The 21110-nt window shown below is 38.2% G+C and overlaps 1 protein-coding gene across 2 annotated transcripts in view; it reads right to left on the bottom strand.

The window, feature by feature from the left end:
* Positions 1-716: 716 nt before the first annotated feature.
* GOLPH3 (golgi phosphoprotein 3) overlaps positions 717-21110 on the bottom strand; it is a 30616-nt gene continuing 10222 nt past the window's right edge. The window contains exons 2-4 of one of the 2 annotated variants that reach the window (XM_036410208.2): positions 20297-20428; positions 12146-12260; positions 717-2605 (exon numbers count right to left, since the gene is read on the bottom strand). In XM_036410208.2, coding sequence (XP_036266101.1) covers positions 2181-2605; positions 12146-12260; positions 20297-20428 — 672 coding nt within the window. In that variant the 3' untranslated portion in view covers positions 717-2180. The remainder of the gene's footprint in view (positions 2606-12145; positions 12261-20296; positions 20429-21110) is intronic. The other variant, XM_045571201.1, reaches the window with a different exon arrangement.

The raw sequence follows: 21110 nt of genomic DNA on the forward strand, positions 1-21110 counted from the left end.
AGAGCACACCTAGGTTGTTGGTACAATCCCCAGTTGGGATGTATAGGAGGAGGCAACTAATTGATGTTCCTTCCTTCCTTCCTTCCTTCCTTCCTTCCTTCCTTCCTTCCTTCCTTCCTCCCTCCCTCCCTCCCTCCCTCCCTCCCTCCCTCCTTCTCTCTCTCTCTCTCTCTCTCTCTCTCTCTCTCCCCCTTCCTTCCTTCTCTCTCTCCCTCTCTCTCTCTCTCTCTCTCTCTCTCCTTCCTTCCTTCCTTCTCTTTCTCTTTCTCTCTCTCTCTCTCTCTCTCTCTATCCCCCCCCCCTTCCTATTTCTCCCTCCCTCTCTCTAAAATGAATAAAAACATATCCTCAGGTGAGAATTAGAGGGCAAAAAAATGGCTCACCAACCACTGCATTAAAATATTACCACATACTGCCCTAATCGAATACCAGGTTTGATTCCGGTCAAGGGCATGTACCTTGGTTGCGGGCACATCCCCTGGGGTGCGTGTGTGTGTGTGTGTGTGTGTGTGTGTGTGCGCAAGAGGCTGCTGATGGATGTTTCTCTCTCATCAGTGTTTCTGATTCTCTCTCTCCCTTCCTCTCTGTAAAAAAGCAATGATATACATTTTAAAAATAAAATAAAATACTACCACACTATACTAAGGCTCAGTAAAACTTCCTTAGAAAGTAAACAAAGGTAAAATACAAAAGTACAAATGACATGCTTGCTCTGATTCAGGCACTTTCAAGTTCATAGTTTTATTTATTTCATCAGATAAAAAGACAGTATACATAATAGGGGATCCATCTAGTAGTTTTGCATTGAATGTTAACCAGAAAAACTCTATACACCTGAAAGCCTCACTATTAACATGAACTATGGTAATAAAAAATTTTGACATTTAATTTGTTCAATATATAGTATTTACATTATGAAACCAATAGTGATATTATCGATAAACAGTGATAAAGAAATAGTAAAAAGCAAAGGTTTATATTTTTTATAATGTGCTAACTGTCATAATTGTACATAAAAATTAAAACATAGCAGAGCTTTCTGTTATAAAATTCTTAATCATCTGAACTGTAGTCATTACTGGACAACAATTTACATGCAACATCTGCTATAAATGACATTTGATTTTTTTTGTGTGTGAGAAATTGTGAGTAGATAAATGGCATTTAAGAGCAAACATTAATTTACTTGTGGTCAAAAAACAAAAAAACTGTACTCAAGATTAGTACTGGACACAAGCCACTTCCATATAGAAATGATAAAAACAGTAAGACAAAAATATTTGCAAAAAGGAGATGCACAGCTGATGAGTGCCATGAATAGCATAGCTCAAAAAATCTTAGGACCAGACACACATCTTTTCTCTCTCCTTCAATGATGAAAGGTCTATTTCGTCATCAAATAATAGTAACTGAAACAAGTGAGGGCACCAGGTGTACAACGAATTAAATCTTGCAAAATACTAAGATGGAGGCAGGTGAGGCCAGAAGAAGGGACAATTTATATATGTAATTCAAACTATATACAGCATAACTGGAATGCAGTTCATCCCAAACTGGCTTTGTGAAACAGTTGGACCATTACGATTTAATAGTTAAAATTATAACAAATGGTATAATAGATTTTTATGGGACACAAAATCAAAGGGGCATTTTATATTATTTACTGTGTTGTTTCAATTTAAAAATAACTTTATAAGTATACATCTCAACTGAGGTCTAGTATAAAACGTCCTAATAGACACAGATATTTACCTTTGGTGAGATAAAGGCCTTTTTGTGATTTGTCTGAATTGTAGGCAGAATGGGAGATGTACATGCACATAGGGAAAAACTCAAACTGAGGTAATCCGAAGGTCTGCATGTGAGGAGACTGAGGTTACTTTCAAAGTCAAAGTATACCAGAAATCCAAAACAGGTTAACTGTGAGAATGGCAACAGAAAGAATGGAATGCCAATATGGCAGTAAAACTTTTTTTTAAAACAGAAAGAGGAAGGCCTCTCGTACCAGTAGAATCCTGCATACATATTTAAAAAAAGAAGAAGAAAAAAAGCCACCTACCATTTCATAAAACAAAAGCCAATTATAGTGTGGGAAAGTATAAATTGCAGAAAACCAGAAGTCAATAGAAGAAAAACGACTGGTTTACTTGAGAGGGAAGAGAAGGCTTCCCCCTGGGCAGTTACTTGGTGAAGGCCGCCACCACCGCCCACAGGACCTCATTGGCGTTGGTCTTCACGCATTCCACCTCAGGATCCAAGTCGAGGAGCTGCCGCACTCTCTTGGTAGCTAAATCATACTGCTCATCCAGCAGGGGAGCGAAGGCATTCTCCAGCACATCCGAGGCGTGGGCAAGGTAAATGAGGGCCAGCAGGCGCTTGTCCATGCGGTGAGGGTCATTCACCCACTTGTCAAGAACAGATTCCTGTACCTTCTTAATGAGGCGCTGCTTAATGTTGTTGTTGGTGAGGGGATGTGTGGTCATGTCAAAAAGTAGGAAGTTCTGTTTCTCTGTTGTCAATACGCCCTTTTCTACCAGGTTTTTAGCTAATCGTTCCCGTACATTCCTTAATTGATAATGCAATTTTAATGGATTCCATGTTTCACCTAAACAAAATATTTCAGAAGTTAGAAATGATAGGTATTGGATTCCAGTCAAGATAGAAGAGTAGGTAAATGCTGTGCTTACTTCCTCCCATTACTACCTTAAATTACAACTAAATTATGAAACAAACATCATTGAGAACCACCTTAAGACTAGCTGAACATAAATGCTATAACTAAGGAGATAAAGAAGAAGCCACAAAGGGACTGATAGGAGAGGCAGAGACATGGAAGGAGCTGGTTCCACACCCATGAGGTGGCAATTAAGAATCAGAGGAACACCGAAGCTGTGGAGGACTCACCTAGAAGTAAGGGCCCAGGCCCCACCACGGGCTCCCCACTCCCAGACACCAGTGCTGGCAAGAGGAGTCCCCTAACATCTGGCTGTGAAAACCAACAGGGACAGCATCCAAGTGAGAATAAGGGCTGCTAGAGTCCCAGGCACTCCTCTTGAGAGGCTGCACACAGTCACACTAGCTCACAAACTAACTCACATGGCTCCAGTGTAGGAGCAGCAGCTAGAAAAGTACCAAGGATATACAGGGAAAAACTAAACTGACTACTAGCTTCAGGGAAAGTGCTGGAAGAGCAGGGTTTGGGACAGCTCTCTCGCAGGGACAGAAGTGCTGGCAGATACCATTGGTCCTTTGTTGAGCCCTCTCCCAATCCAGCCAGCCAGTTCAGAAATATGTGGACACCAAATGAGAGCTCTCCATTAACCTGGCCAATATCACTGTCCTGCCCTAATAATTCCCTGGCACTCCACACCATCCAATAGCCTACATGTCCACAAACCCCAAACAAGCAGTGGCTGTCCATGGTGTGCACTGTACCTCTAGCTAAGCTACCTCAAGTCTGGTATAAGTAGTAATAGGTTTGAATTTGTATTGTAACTACCTTCAAGTAGCCCTAGCCTTGGGATACACATTGGCTAGTCTGGGCTTGAAACAGCCTCAACAAGCAGCCATAAACCCCACACAATATGCAGCCTTGGTTTGCAGAATAGCTACTCCCAAGCAGTTCTAAGCCCAGCACAAGCAGCAACCAACTGCAGATAATTTCATAGCTACACCAGACAACAGCCACAAACTGGGCACAATCAGTGAAACTAGACCATATATAGAAAATATAGGCAGTAAGTCCTGACATCACTCTCAGTAACATTTATTTGGAAATGTCTTCCCAGGAAATAAAAGAAAAAACAAACAAAGGGAACTACATCAAACTAAAAAGTTTTGGCATAGTGAAAGAAATTATCAAATTGAAAACAACCTCCTGAATGGAAGAAGACATTCACCAATGATACATTTAATAAGGGTTAAAACCCAAAATATATAAGAACCCCCCCCAAAAAAACAAACAAAAAACTAAAAAATGGGCTTTTATATTTCTCCAGAGAGGACATACAGATGGCCAATAGACATATGAAAAGATGCTCCACATCACTAACCAGGAAAATGCAAATCAAAACCACAATGAGATATCACCACACACCTGTGAGTATGGTTTCCATCAATAAATCAACAGTGTTAGCAAGGATGCAGAGATAAGGGAACCCCGTGCATTGTTGGTGGAATTGTAAATTAGTGTAGCCACTATAAAAAACATTACAGAGGTTCCTCAATAAATTAAAAATAGAACTACAATGTAACTCAACCACCTCTCTTCTGGATATGTGCCCAAAGAACTCCAAAACACTAATCCAAAAGGATATAAGCAGCTCTATGTTCACTGCAGCATATTTACAATTCAGCTCTGGCCTCTGTTGCTCACCAGTTAGTGTTGGCCTCAGTACCAAAAGATCATGGGTTGGATTTCCCGTCAAGGGAACGTATGTGGGTTGCAGGTTCAATCCCAGCCCTTCAGGACACATATGGGAAGCAATGGATCAATTTCTCTCTCACACATTTGTGTGTGTATCTCCCTTCCCTCCACTCTCTCTAAAAATTAATGAGAAAAATATCCTCAGGTGAGGATTAACAGGGGGGAAAAATGGGGAAAAATTATCAGGAGAGGATTAAAAAATAATAATGAAATTACTATATAAATATCTATGTAATTTAAAATCTAGCAAATTAGCTTCCACAAAAGACAATCAACCATTGCATTCAATTTCCTTGGTAACTTCAAAAAAGAGCTAAAATATATTTAGGGGTCCTATCAGACTTTATAACCTAAGTGTAAAAAAGAAAAATATAATTTAATAATAATTGGAATGCTAACTTATAACAAACTATGGAGCTAGACTGGTGGATATGATTTCACCTTGGTCATCTCCTAGCTATGTCTTAGAGAATATCGTGGCCATTTATTCCCAAACAAAGGCACAGGTGATATGTGTGCAAGATTATTCTGAGAAACCCTAAGTTAAATTTCTCTTTACAGACCTAAAAAGCAATAAAAATCCCAATATTGCTATACAATGACTTTTTTCTTTTTCATGGGAAAGAAATGGAATTAGCAGTTTATGGCTGTCTATTGTATTAAAGTTATACTAAGGTTTATCTACAACTTATCTATAATTAAATCTTATCTATTGAAACCAATGGAACAAGTAATGCTTACAAAGTTGCTGTAAGAAATTTCTCAATTCCAAAATATGCTGAGAAGTCAGTGTTGCTACTAAAAATGAGAAGAGTCTAAACACAGACTCACCATCAAATAAAGTGCTCCATTTATGAATGGACCTTCTTATGGGCAATTATTCCTACTGCAGAGGAAGTAATAAAAAGGTATTTTGCCCAGGCTGGTTTGGCTTGGTAGATAGAGCACTGACCTGTGAACTGAAGGGTCCGGGTTTGATTCCAGTCAAGGGCACATGCCCGGGGGTTGTGGGCCCGATCCCTAGTGGGGGGCACACAGGAGGCAGCCAACAATGATTCTCTTCATCATTGATGTTTTTCTCTCTCTTTTCCCTTCCTCTCTGAAATCAATAAAAATATGTATTTTTTAAAAAAGGTATTTAGAAATTATCTTCAAGTCCCTGGAAAAGGGCAAACTTTGTATATTCACTTCAACAAAATTGTTATTCAGATCTCCTCAGTTATGTGAAAGAACAAATAAATCTCATAAGCATAAGGCTGGAACAGTGCAACATGCAAATGGGGGTGCTTAACTGAATGGTCAAAGTATCTTGGTATTCAGACAATTCTGCTTTTTACTTTAAAAAAACCAAATAGCCGAAACTGGTTTGGCTCAGTGGATAGAGCATTGGCCTGCAGACTGAAAAGTCCCAGGTTCGATTCCAGTCAAGGGCATGTACCTTGGTTGCAGGCACATCCCCAGTGGGGGGTGTGCAAGAGGCAACTGATCAATGATTCTCTCTCATCGATGTTTCTAACTCTGTCCCTCTCTCTTCCTCGCTGTAAAGAAGTCAATAAAATATATAAAAAATAAAAAATAAATAAAAGAACCAAATAAAGTAAGCTAAATCCAAAGAATAAAGTTACCCCTGAGATTAGCATAGTTTAAGAAAACAGTATAAATGGGGTGGGAGAAGGGTAGCTGTATGAGTAAAAGGAAGATACAATAAGGAATCTATACTAACTACTGAAAATTTAGCTGCTACAACTTATTTATTTATTTATTTATAATATATTTTATTGATTTTTTAAAGAGAGAAGGCTAGAGAGTTAGAAACATCAATGAGAGAGACATCGATCAGCTGCCTCTTGCATACCCCATGCCGGGGATGTGCCCACAACCAAGGTCATGCCCTGGATCGGAATCGAACCTGGGACCTTTCAGTCCGCAGGCCAACACTCTATCCACTGAGCCAAAACCGGTTCCGGCTAGCTGCTTCAATTTAAACAGGATATTAAATAACTTCTAAATATTTGTAATAAATGCCTAATAAAGAAATAGTACTAAAAATTCTAGATTAAATGATGTTACTATGATCCATATTATTATTCATCAGTCCCTAAAGAATTTATTTACCTTTTTGTAAACAAACTTGAGAGAAGCATATAGAGGAAAGTTCTTCAAAGATTATGTCCTCTGCCCAACAATTACTTCAGTAGAAATGACATACTGACAGCTACCTACATAATTCCATTACAAAAAACTACTCTCTTCACAAAACTAAAAGTAGCTATTCAGGAATTTGGCAGTCTAGTGACACCTTGTGACAAAATTTATAACTATTGATACATGTCTTAGTATTTCAAGCCCTGTCCTGCCGGTTTGGCTCAGTGGAAAGTGTTCAGGAGGCAGCTGATTGATGTTTCTCTCTAATGGATGTTTCTAACTCTATCCCTCTTGCCTTCTTCTCTGTAAAAAAATAAAAAAAAAAAATAAAAAAATATTTCAAGCCGTAGCTTGTTTGGCTCAATGGATAGAGCTTCGGCCTGCAGACTAAAGGGTCCCAGGTTGGATTTTGGTCAAGGACACATGCCCAGGTTGTAAGCTCGATCCCCAGTGTGGGACATGCAGCAAGCAGCCAATCAATAATTATATCTCATCATTGAAAAGTTTCTCTCCTCCCCTCTCCCTTCTTCTTTGAAATCAGTATTTAAAAAAAAAAAAAAAAAAAAAAAAAAAAGATTTCAAAAAGCCAGAAACGTTTACTCTTATTTTTAAATATGTTTTTATTAATTTCAGCGAGAGGAAGGGAGAGGGATAGAAACATCAATGATGAGAGAAAACCATTGATTGGCTGCCTTCTGCACACCCCCTAGGATAAAGCCTGCAACCGGAGCATGTGACCTGACCTGGAATCAAACCATGAACTACTGGTTCATAGACTGATACTCAACCACTGATCAGCACTGGCCAGGCCAGAAACTTTTATTCTTAAAAACAGTTTTTAAAACATTTTTAAGTCTTTGCTTCAAATATATATGCATATTTATAAAATTTTAAATTAACATATATGTAATATTTACAACATATCAGTAGGTTTTAGCATATATGATGTGCAGTGTAAGCAATAATAAAATTAACCCCTGGGTATCTCTCTATCCAGGTAAAGAAACCTTTGTCAGGACCTTAGATGCCTCCTGTGTCCTTCTCTGCCTCAGAAGTAATCGCCAGACCAACTTCTGTTCCTCATTCTCTTTCCCTCAAGTAGCAAAAAGACAGTGGATAGGGCCACCCATTTTAGTACCCCTGTAATTCCTCTGAATAGGAACACTTCTCTCTTTCTGTCTCATTTTGATCCTTAAAAGGCCTAAACCAAGTTCCATTTCCTTTTCCAACTACTAAAGCTCCAAGGACTTCTCTTCTTTGAGCTCCTCCACTTTCAAAGAACCCTATTGTTAAACTCTAATTTGTTAATCTGTGAGTCTGTCACCTGTCCCAAAAGGCAAAAGTGGAAGAAAGCTAACCAGAGAGGGTTGGCAATAATCTGTGGGCCACAGGGCTATACTGTATTGTCATGTGTCAAGTAAGTGGATTTGTGTGTTATATTATATAGTTTTAACCAAACAAATCCTCATCATTCTGGCAAAGTAATTTTAAGATTCCTACAAAAGAAATTATAAGTTATCACCAATATCAAAAACGGGAAAGAACTCAAGTTTTTCCTCACTGAATGAGGTAAAAAAACAAAAAAACTTTACCAGCAGATCTACAAGAAGGCAGTCAAAAAACTGCCTTCAAATTATCAAAACAACCCATGAATAAGTTTGTTCTCTATGAAAAAAATAAACAAATTTCAGAAAGAAAATTTCAGAACACTGAAAAAAGAGATAAAGGAAGACATGAACAAATGGAAAAATATACCATGTTCATGAATTGGTAGAATCAACATCATTAAAATGTCCATCCTACCCAAAACAATGTATAAATTCAATGCAATCCGATTAAATACCAACGGCATACTTCAAAAACCTAGAACAAATTCTCAAAAATTTCATCTGGAATAAAAAGACCCTGAGTAGCTGTAGTAATCTTAAGAGAGAAGAACAACGTTAGAGGGATCATAACAGCAGATATCAAGCTATACTACAAAGCCACTGTTCTCAAAACTGCCTGATACTGGCATAAGAACAGACATATATACCAGTGGAACAGAACAGAGAACACAGAAACTGACACAAGCCAATATGCTCTAATATTTGATAAAGGAGGCAAGAATATACAATGGAATCAAGACAGTCTCTTCAAAAGTAAACTCAAAAATGGATAAAGGTCTTATAAGACGGGAAACCATAAAAATCTTAGAAGAAGCCAGAGGCAGCAAAACAGCAGACATTTGTTGTAACAATATATTTAATGATACAGCTCCTAAGGCAATAGAAACTAAGGAGAAAATAAACAAATGGAACTACATCAAAATAAAAAGCTTTTGCACAGCAAAAGAAACCATTAACAAAACAAGAAAGCCCACTGCATGGGAGAATATATTTGCTAATGTTATCTATAATAAGGGTTTAATCTCCAACATTTACAGGGAACTCATACAACTTAACAAAAGATAAACAACCCAATCAAAAAATGGGCAAATGACCCAAATAGACACTTTTCAAAAGAGGACATTCAGAAAAAACAAGAAACATATGAAAACATGCCCAAAGTCACTAATCATTAGAGAGATGCAAATCAAAACAACAATGAGGTACATGACACCTGTCAGAATGACAATGAACAAATCAACAAATGACAAGTGCTGGAGAGGATGCAGAGAAAAAGGAACCCTCTTTCACTGCTGTGGGAATGCAAACTGGTGCAACCACTGTGGAAAACAGTATGTTATTTCCTTAAAAAATTAAAAATGAAACTGCCATTTGACCCATTAATACCACTTCTAGGAATATATCCCTAGAAAACAGAAACATCAATCAGAAAGGATATATGCACTCCAATGTTCACAGGAGCACAATTCACCATTGCTAAGATTTGGAAACAGATTAAATGCCCATCAGCAGATGAATGGATTAGAAAACTGTGGAACATCAACACAATGGAATACTACGCTGCTATACAAAAGAAGGAATTCTTAGCATTTGCAACAGCATGGATGGAACTGGAGAGCATTATGTTAAGTGAAATAAGCCAGTCAATAAAAGAAAAATAATACCACATTATCTCACTAATTTATGGATAATAAAGAACATTATAAACTGATGAACAAAAAATACAGAGGCAGAGAAGCATCGAACAGACTGTTAGCATAACCAATGGACGCAAGAGACTGGGCGGGGGTGAGGGTGTGTGGCGAGGGTTGGGGGGGCTGAGGGAAAGTCAATTGGGGAGAAAAAAAAAAAAAGGAAACATATGTACTACTATTTGTAATACTTTAGAGTAGGGGTGTCGAACTCAATCAGAGAAGGGGCCAAAATCTAAAATCCAGCCTAAATCGCGGGCCGAATGGATTACTGAACAGTCATAAACTGTCATTGTGATGGAAACGCAGCGGAGTGCAGTGATGACAGCGCGGTGCGGGCCACATTGCAAGGCCTGGCGGGACGGATTTGGCCCGCGGGCCTTGTGTTTGACACATGTGCTTTAGAGAATAAAAAAATGAATATATGAAAAAGAAAATTTTAATTTCCCTAGCTAGCCAGTGTTGCTCAGTGGTCAGTGTCGGCCCATGCACCAAAATGCCTCAGTTTTAATAAGGCCAAGTACTTGGGTTGTGGGTTTGCTCCCACATTGTCTCTCTCTCACATTGCTCTTGCTCTTGCTCTCGCACGTGCTCCCCCACCATCTCCCCCCCCCCCCCTTTCCCCTCTGAAAAGCAATGGAAAAAATAACCTCATGTGAGGATTGTTTTTTAATCTGTATGGTTGAAAGTATTATGTTATGTCCCCCTTAACCCCCTACATAAACCCCCTTCAGCTAGCCCCCCATAGGCCTTCACTACACAAAAAAAGAATGAACCCTGTCCTAAATGTAAAGTGCCCATTGTTACCATTGTTATCCTCTTAGCTAAGAATGTAGTATGTGTATTCAATTTTTAAATAAACATACATGCAAAACTCAAAATTTTTTACTAACAGAATATCCTCATAATAGGGACTATTATTTGAGAAACTGAGAGAAATGACATGTTAATTACTGATCTCTGACAAAGTCCACATGTGTTTAAAAGTTTCTTTAAGCAGCAATATGTTTGAATATGAAATAACAATGCAAGTACAGTTGAGCCTTGAACAATGCATGGGATAGGGGTGCTGAACCTGAGCAGTTGAAAATCCAGTTACAACTTTTTAAAAATATATATTTTTATTAATTTCAGAGAGGACGGGAGAGGGAGACAGAAACATCAATGAAGAGAAAATCACTGATATGCTGCCTCCTCTATGCCCCCTACTGGGCATCGAGCCCTCAACCCAGGCATATGCCCTAGACCAGAATTAAACCCAGAACCCTTCAAGTCTGCAGGCCGTCACTCTATCTACTGAGCCAAATTGGCTAGGACCCACATATAACTTTTGACTCCCCCAAAATTTAACTAATAGCCTACTATTGACCAGAAGAGATACTTGTAACATAAAGCCAATTAACATATATTTTGTTATATTATATACTATATTTTTATAACAAAGTATGCCAGAAAAAGATATTAAGAAAATCATAAGAAAAAAATACATTTACAGTATTTATTGAAAAAAAATCCACATATAAGTGGACCTGTAGGGTTCAAATCCATGTTGTTCAGAACCATGTGTGTAGAAGGTATGTTTTATATAAGAGTAGTAGAGAAGAAGGTAACTTAGATCCTATATAGAAAGAGCTATCTAGAAGATTAGACAAATACACAAGTAACTTAATATAAAAGTAGTAGCATTAATGCTGTCAACCAAGTATTTCAGGTTCTTCACTACACTAACACTTTTCTATCTCCTTAAACTTAGGGGAGGCCATGTGACTTGCTCTGACCAATGAAATCTGAGCAGGAACTGAAGAGGCTGAGAGATCTGCCATGCTCATCTTCCCTTCCCAACAGTGACAATGCTCCAGATGGTGACAATTCCATCTGCCTGCCAAAGTGAGAAGTGGCCTGTGACTGACCAACAGATGAGTGAGAAATAAACTACTACTTTGAGCCATTAAGGTTTTAGGGTTGTTACCCATTTTAACCTAGCCTACCCAGAAAAAGGTGACATGAGGTAATTCTGATAAAAGAATGAAGGGAGCTCTAAAGAAGAATATTACATTTCATTCAACATCTGCTCAGTCTTGTTAAAGAACATGAACTTTTTAAAAACACTATTTTCCGCCCTAACCCATTTGGCTCAGTGGATAGAGCATCGGCCTGTGGACTTAAGGGTCCCAGGTTCAATTCCGGTCAAGGGCATGGACCTTGGTTGTGGGCACATCCCCAGTAAGGGGTGTGCAGGAGGCAGCTGATTGATGTTTCTCTCTCATTGATGTTTCTAACTCTCTATCCCTCTCCCTTCCTCTCTGTAAAAATCAATAAAATATATTTAAAAAATTAAAATAAACTTTCCCCATTCAATCACTAACTTATAACTTTGACTAAATAACTACACAAACTCTTGGCTACTGTGTCTAAGTTCTATTCGAAAGGATTTTAAACTTTCACAAAAAACTTGTGAATAGAATTCAAATTCTAGTTTAAACACAGAAACTCACCACTAAGTAATTCGATCCAGTTCTGGACTGTTTCTGGAGGTTGAGTCTCCTTAACATGTTTTAGAGCTTCATCAAGAAGAACATCCCCTGTTGGGGCATCAGACTTACAGATCACCTAAAATGTAAGCAACATGAATAAAATGATCCACTGATACCTTTTCTCTGACTTGATCTCTTTGAATGAAAAACTTAAATAATTATGCAAGTAATTCATTATGGCTAAAGCCCCAAGTGTACTTGCAATAGCAAAGTCAGATTTTAAATTAATTCTATATTAAGAAAATCCGGTATTTAACCTAACCACATTAGCTATAATTATAAATAAAAGTAATCTTAATTAATAAAGCAAAATGCTAGAAAATATTAACTTTCATTACTAAACATTGGGCTATTTGACCCAGAAATTCATTTTTTAAACATTTATTAGTTGCAGAAACAATTATATGTAACAATTCTGTATAAGAAAAAGGTGGCATTTTACACCAGTAGAGAAATAAATTTGCCAGTGAACATTATTACAACAACTGGCTAACAAATTAGCAGTAAAAATTAAGACATGACTCCTTAGAATTTATACCACAATAAAGAGTTAAATAATGAAATATATTTGTTTCTGACAAAATATTCAATCAAAGTTCTGACAACTTGAAGAAACTATCAATAAGCTTAATGAGATAACATTTTTAAATACTAGAAATTTTTTTCCTAAACTATAATGGGATACACAATCCACCTTACCAGTGGAAAAATCCAATTTGAGGATTAGACAGAAAATTACTATACTGCTTTAGCCAAGTAGATCTCCACAGCCTTCATTAATGTTCTTGCTGCCTAAGCAACAAATTTTAGTGTAATTTCTATAATATCAAATGTGAATCTGTTAGCTATTAAAATGTTATAAGATTTAATAGTATTATTTTTTAAGTATAATAAAAACCTCTCTTAAAACCTGTCCTCAACAATGTGTCCTTTACATTTCTGCTCAAAAAAGATAACCTTCTTCTAAAAGATTAAAAAACTCATGCTCTTGCCGAAACTGCTTTGGCTTAGTGGATAGAGCACAGGCCTGCAGACTGAAAGGTCCTAGGTTCGATTCCAGTCAAGGGCATGTACCTTGGTTGTGTGCACATCCCTGGTAGGGGGTGTACAGAAGGCAGCTGGTCAATGTTTCTCTCTCATGGATGTTTCTAGCTCTCTATCCCTCTCCCTCTCTGTAAAAAATCAATAAAATATATTTTTTTAAAAAATTCATGCCCTTGCCAGTTTGGCTCAGTGGATGGAGTATCGGCCTGTGGACTGGGGAATTCCAGGTTCCATTCAGGTCAAGGACACATGCCCGGGTTGTGGGATCGATCCCCATTAGGGGGTGTGCATGCGGCAGCTGATCCATGATTCTCATCATGGATGTTTCTAGCTCTCTCTCTCCCTCGCCCTTCCTCTTTGACATCAATAAAAATATATTTTTAAAAAATTCATACTATATCTATTTGACACAGTGTGACCCAATATAAATATAGTAAGAACCACAAATCTATTTTTTTTTTTATTTTAGTTACATCAAAAAAGGAAAAGATACAGGTGGAATTAATTTTAATATATTTGACTTAACCCACTACAGCTAAAATATTAACATGCAGTAAATATTCTTAATTGAGATATTTTTTCCTTCTTGTTCCTTCTTTTTCCATAGTAAGTCTTCAAAAATAGTGTTTTTATTCACAGCATGTCTAAATTTGCACTAGCCACATTTTAAGTGTCTGTCTCACAGACAAATGTGGCTATTATATTGGACAATGCAGATACAGAACATTTTCATCATCACAGAAAGTTCTTTGGACAGTGCTGTTCAAGACCATGCATTTAGAGGCAGAGGGGGAGGGTGTAGAGAAAATAAGAAAAAAGGAGAACCTTGGGAGAAAGAATTGTATGTGTATACTAGTGACCCCGTGCAAGAAATTCATGCACATTAAAAGAGAATTAGAGGAAATATTTTAATACTGCTCTTTGCCCTTTCTCTACAACAGCAGTGTCAGAGATGAAAGAAAATTAGTAAAATGTATATGAAATCTCTCAGGAGAGAGATTGGCTTGGTAGATAGTCAGTCAGTCTTTGGACTCAAGGGTCCCAGGTTCGATTCTGATCAAGGCATGTACCTTGGTTGCAGGCACATCTCCAGTAGTGGGTGTGCAGGAGGCAGTTAATCGATGTTCTCTCTCATCCATGTTTCTAACTCTCTATCCTTCTCCCTTACTTTCTGTAAAAAAATCAATAAAATATATTTAAAAGAAAATTAGTAAAATGTATATGAAAATCTTCCTCCTGTCAAGAGTCTGGGGCACATCATGGGAACCAGAATCAAAACCCCGCCCACTCATGTGCATCTGCAAATCACATGAGACCCAGACAGGGCTGGCCCCACCCCCACTGGGCCAGATCCAGACCCAGAAGGCCCCAGCCCTGTCAAGCCCCACCAGGTGTTGATGTGGTCTGAGGTCACCCCATGAAGACCTGCTGGGGGGAGGGGGGACACAGCCTGAGATCCCCCATTAAGCCCTACCAGGTGGAGGGCATGGCCTGAGGTCCCCCCATTAAGCCCTGCCTGGTGGGGGATGTGGCCCGAGGTCACTGGGGTGGGGTGTAAGGCCTGAGGTCTCCTGTCAAGCCCCTCCAAGCAGGGGGGCAGAGCACAGCTTCAGGTTCCTGCTGATTGCTCTTTCAGGCTCATTACAGAAACTTAGCCTCTACTGTGGATGCAGCCATCTTGTTATGGTGGGATGGTCAATTAGTATATTCTCTCTTTATTAGATAGGATAACTGGGGTCATGCCATACCACTTCTTAAATCCATACAACCTAAGCCCAATGCCCACCTCATGCCCACATTCACCCACTTCTGGGTATAAGCAGATCTTTTTTCTTTTGAAATTCTGTCCCCTAAATCTATCTCAAAGGGATCATTTTTCTCCATCACCTCTGCAGTTATTCTAGTCTACCTAGAATTATTATCTTTCACTTGGATTTAAGTTTCCTAATGAGTTTTAGCCATTTTCAATCCATTCTCTTCACTGATGTTTATAAAAGATAAATCCTATATAATAAATGACTAATATACATATCTACCAAACAGCAGAATAACCGCTCACTATGACGTGCACTGACCACAAGAGGGCAGACGCTCAACACAAGAGCTGCCCCCTGTGGTTAGAGCACCAGAAGCCGGCTCATGGCTGGTGAGTGCAGTGGCAGTGGTGGGAGCCTCATCTACCTCCATGGCAGTGCTAAGGATGTCTGACTGATGGCTTAAGTCTGCTCCCCATGGCAGTCTGACATCCCCCAAGGGCTTCTGGACTGTGAGAGGGTGCAGGCCTGGCTGAGGGACACTCCTCCACCCCCCGCCTAGTGCATGAATTTCGTGCACCGGACCTCTAGTTTATCAAAACATTCCAATGTTACCGCTTAAAACTCTTCAATGACTCATAGAGAAAGTCCTAAACTCCCTAGTAAAATTCAACAGTGTATAGCCCACTAGCAAATATCGTGTGCTCATACATATAATTTCTACTTAGTTCTTTTATTCCCCCCCTTGGAGAAGGGAGTCCATTCTTCCTGGATAACCAAGGATGACAAAATATTTGAAGGAAAGCCTTCAGCAGCAAAGAGACCAAGAGAGAAAATAAGAACTCTGATGAATCATATAATAGATAACACAGATAAAAAAAACTTTCAGAAGAGCCATAATATCCTCAGAGATTTTAAAGATACTATATTTATAAAACAAGAATGAGAAGCCACGACAAAAACAAAACAAAACACACACACACACACACACACACAAAAGAAAGAATGAAAGAAAGAAAGAAAGAAAGAAAGAAAGAAAGAAAGAAAGAAAGAAAGAAAGGCTCCTAGAAAGAAAAAAAAATGAGCAAAGGTGATGATTAAAAAACAAACAAACTCAAGAGAGGTCAGAGAATATCAATTACAATATATCTCAATAAAACTGGGAAATAAACAAAAATCAGAAAGAAAAAAAAAAGAGTAGCTAAGAGGTCCACATTCAACTTACAGAGTTAAGAAAACAGAGGGCAAAAGATACAAGAATATAAGAAAACTTTCCAAAACCAAAAGACACACATTCTCACATTGAAAGAGTGCATACATAATGAACTTTTAAAGACCCACATCAAGGCAAATCATACAATTTCAGATATCAGTGATAAACAGATAATCCCAAATGCTTTCAGAAAGGAAAAAGCATATATTAAACCAAAAATGAAAATCAGAAGAGCACCAAACTTTAATGACAACTCTGTATACTAGAGGACAATAGAAAAACAGCTTAAAAAATTATCTGCATAACTCAAGGACACAGACAATAGTGTGGTGAAGGCTTGGGTCAGGGATGAGGTGGGGGGAGGGTGACCGGTACAGGCTAGAAAGGGACCAATGGGGATAAAAAAGGAACATCTATAACACTACACAGGTAAGCTAAAGAAAAGAAAAAAATCTATGGAAAAATAGTTTATACCTAACATCCTATTGCCAGTCAAATAAAACTGAAGTATCATCTTCAAATACACAAAAAATCGCAAAGCAGTTTCCTCCCACAAGAATGGAAGAAAATATTAGATCCAGAAAACAGAGGGTTAAAAGCAGTAAAAATGTGACAGGACGTTCCAGTAGAACTAAAAGTATTACTGGCTCAGATTGAAGCAATATGTGAGTTTTAAGGAAGTTAATGAAATTATAAATTTGAACATTTGAAAATTAATACTAAGTTTTCTCTGATGAAGCATGTTTCTCTGGTGAAGCATGTAAGACAAAAGGACAGCTACATAGAAAACGATAAAAATAGAATTATTAACTCTAGGGGAAAAAATCATACAAGAAAGGAAAATATCATAGGAAAATAAAATATCTTTACCTAACTAAAGAAAACTAAACATAGTTGTAATGATATAAAATAGTCATTACTGTTTTGCCAACAATTATGGCATATTCTATTAGAAAGGGGGCAGGGGCAGGCATTGAGGTGATATGTAAGAGAGCCAAATATGCCTCTATTTTGAGAGTAAACAGCATCTCAAATTGATTTACCAAGAAATGGCAGTATAAGTTTAGAAATATGGAGGTAAATGCCAAAATAAATAAAAGAACTAAAAGCAAGCTAAATGGTTGCCATAAAAGGTGTTCATGTCCTAACCCCCATTAAATTTTTGTAGATAAAATTAAGTTAATTAGATCTGGAGATGAGACTGTCCTAGATTATCCAGATGGGCCCTAAATGCAATGGCATTCAAAGGAGGGACACACAGACAAGGAGATATAAAGAAGTAGTAAAGAGAGATGAGGCCAGAAGCCAAGGAAAGCCTGGAACCACAGAAGCTAAAAGAGGAAAGGAATAGAATTTCCCTTAGAGCCTTCAATGAGAGCATTGCATATTCTGGCCTCCACAACTATCTTACCTAATAAAAGAGTAATAAGCAAATTGATCATACCTCTGCTACACCTACCAGCCATGCCCGCCAACCAATCAGAGCGAGAATGCAAATAAACCCAACCAAGATGGCTACAGCCACAGAGTAGGAGGGAGGCTTGGGTTTCCCCAGCAACGGAAAAAGACAAGCTTTCCGCCTGCCCTTGCCGGCCTAAACCTCCACTCAAGCTATAAAGTTTCAATTATAGAAGGTAAACAAATTCTAACAGAAATGACTGCAGTCATGGAACAAGCAGGAGGCTTGGCTCTGCTCCAGGCTACAAAGTGTCCAATGTAGAAGATACATAAATCCCAGATACCAGGACCTCTGCTTGGGTCGCCAGAGGGCATGGCCGGCCTGCAAACCACCACAGGCCCCTAGCCCAGGCCACCCAGCACCCCAAGGGAACCTCCACCCTGATCCAGGACATCCTTCAGGGCAAACCAACCAGCCCTCACCCATGCACTAGGCCTCTATCCTATCTAATAAGAGTCATATGCAGACTGACCATCACTCCAACAAACAAGATGGTTGCCTCCATGCGGTCAAAGATCCTACTCCCATGTGGACACAAGATGGCCACCACCAGATGGCCAGCAGGGGAGGGCAGGTGAGAGAGACCAGGCCTGAAGGGAGGGCAGTTGGGGGCAATCAAGCCTGCAAGAGAGGGCAGTTAGGGATGACAAGGCTGGCAGAGGAGGGATGTTGGGGGTGACCAGGCCTGCAGGGAAGGGCAGTTGGGGGGGACCAGGCCTACAGGGAGGGCAGTTGGGGGCAAATAGGCTGGCAGGGGAACATGCTGGCAGCAGAGTTAGGGGGTGATCAGGCTGACAGGCAAAAGCAGTTAGGGGAAATCAGGAAGGTAGGCTGGCGAGCAACTGGGAGCCAGCAGTCCAGGATTGTAAGAGGGATGTCCCAGATTGGAGAGGGTGCAGGCTGGGCTGAGGGTCACCCCCGCCTCCGTGCATGGACTTCGTGCACCGGACCTCTAGTGAGATAATAACTACCTGTTGTTTTAAGTCACAAAGTATGTGGTAATTTGTTAAGGCAGCCCTAGGAAAGTAATATAAAGACAGTAACTGGATGCCTCCCAGAAATAGGACTAAGGAGTGAAGAAAGGTAAAGAAGACTATTTTGTTATAAGCCTTTTGGTACAATTTGACTTTATAACTATTATATACATATTACCCTAATAAAATCATTCATTAGAGATTATAGTATTTTTCCAAAAGACATATCAACTATCTACTTAATTAAGATTGCAAAAGCAAGAAGAATGAAACAATAAGCCCAGACAGGCAGGGAACATGTGTTGCCTGATCACCATTGTATCTCCAGGATCTAGCTCAACACATGGTAGACTTAAGAACTAAATAAAGTTGTTGATAACTAATACAAAACTGGTCTTGTTCCCAAACAAAAAAGTATCAATATCAGTTCAAAATCCCAGTATCAATATCTTTTAACCAGGTCTGGGCTCCATAAAGTTAATGCAAAATTACTATAATTACTAGCAACCTGTGTATATTTCATCAATAACTATATAGCAGATTCTTAAAAGTTTCCCCTCCATAATTCTATGGTTCCACAGAAAAATGAAACAAAATTATATTCAGCCTTATTATATAGTTATCTAAAACAGTAATTTTATTTTTTTTAAATATTTTTTTTGATTTCAGAGAAGAAGAGAGGAGGGATACATATAAACATTAGTAATGAAAGAGAATCACCAATCGGCTGCCTCCTACACACCCCACACAGCAGCCTGCAACCCGGACATCTGCCCTAACTGGGAACTGAACCATGACTTCCTGGTTCATAGGTTGATACTCAACCACTGAGCCATGCCCGTCCAGCTAAAACAGCAATTTTAAAACTAATCTTATGCCAGTTCACTTAACTTTTAAATGCCTAACTTAAATTTATTTAAAGTCCCATGAGACTGCTAGATATACTATGTTTACTTTGTATATAACTTTTAAGAGTCATTAATGGTTAATGACTTAATAATTCTTTCCTATAGAATTATTACTCTCCATCACATTATCAATAAAAAAAATGTTTCATTCTGGGCCTTGCTGGATAGCTCAGTTGGTTGGAGCATCATCCCATACACCAAAAAGATTGTGGGTTCAATTCCCAGTCAGGGCACCTACTAAATTGCAGGTTCAGTCCCTGGTCAGGGACCAACTGATAGATGTTTCTCTCTCACATCAATGTTTCTAACTCCCTCCCTCCCTCCTCCTTCCCTCCCATCCCTTCCATCCCGTCTCTTTAAAATCAATAGAAACATATCAGGTGAGGATAAGTAAAAAAAAGGTTCCATTCTGACTTAAACATTTTGGATTTCATTAGGACACTCTATTAAAGAAACACAATGAAAGTTATGTCAAGGCTTTACGTAGTATGGCTTTCAGAAGCAGGAAATAAATTGTGAAGTCTTTCTGAATATGTGAGATGCAATGACCAGTGATAGTAGCAATGAATTACATTTATTCATTATGCACAAAGAATCAGGAAACCAAGAATGAAAAAAAAAAAAGATACAGAATCATGACTTAATAAAGATTTAACTTTAAAAATCTACTTCCTTTAATTTTTGAAATCTATTAGAAAAACTCGATTTTAGGCAGCACAAACTCTTTAATAAGAATATATTCATTTAGCACTCATCTTACCTTTCTTGTTAATAGACTTTTACGTCTCATTCCACAAGCCTCTAGTTGTAACCTTCCTCTTAATGCTAATTCAATTAACATACAGCCACGTAATCCAGATGATATACAGTCATTCCAAAATGATGTGTATCCCTATTTAGAAAAAGAAACAAAATAGCTAATTTACTTTTAATTCAGAGACAAAAATAGAAATATTTTTAACCATTTGGTTTCTTTTACCTTCCATAAAATGAGTTTTCCAACAAATAACTTTCGAACAGTCTTCCAGACAAATTAAGTTCGAGAACCAAGGTTCCACTGTATATACATACTGGAATAAAATGAAGCCATAAAAGATGTCTATGTAATCATGTGGAACAATCTTCAGTGTTAAAAAGAAGATGCCAAGCAACATATATAATAGACTGCCTTTTATATAAGGAGATGTGCTAAGAAACACTTCTCAAACTATTTTTTTAATTATCAATAAGGGAAGGTAGGAATAAAATAGAAGGGACAACGATAAAATCAGACTTCTAACTTGTAATATAGTTACACACTTTCAAAACAGAAAAAAAATTTTAATTAATGAAAACAAATGAACCTTATATACTTAAGTTGTATTATTAAGTATATACTTAATAATACTTATTAATACTTAATAATACAACTACATAGAAAAATTAATTATTTTAATGGCTTTGGAAGGCATTATTTTAACTAAAAAAGTACTACAAAGAAATTTTAGATTGAACTCAATAGTCAGTTGGTAGTAATACTGACTACTATTTTAACCCTTGTACACCATAAGTGTCTGTAGACACTTTAAAAAATC

Source organism: Pipistrellus kuhlii, unplaced genomic scaffold (assembly GCF_014108245.1).
Source record: "Pipistrellus kuhlii isolate mPipKuh1 unplaced genomic scaffold, mPipKuh1.p scaffold_m20_p_4, whole genome shotgun sequence".
NCBI lineage: Eukaryota > Metazoa > Chordata > Mammalia > Chiroptera > Vespertilionidae > Pipistrellus > Pipistrellus kuhlii.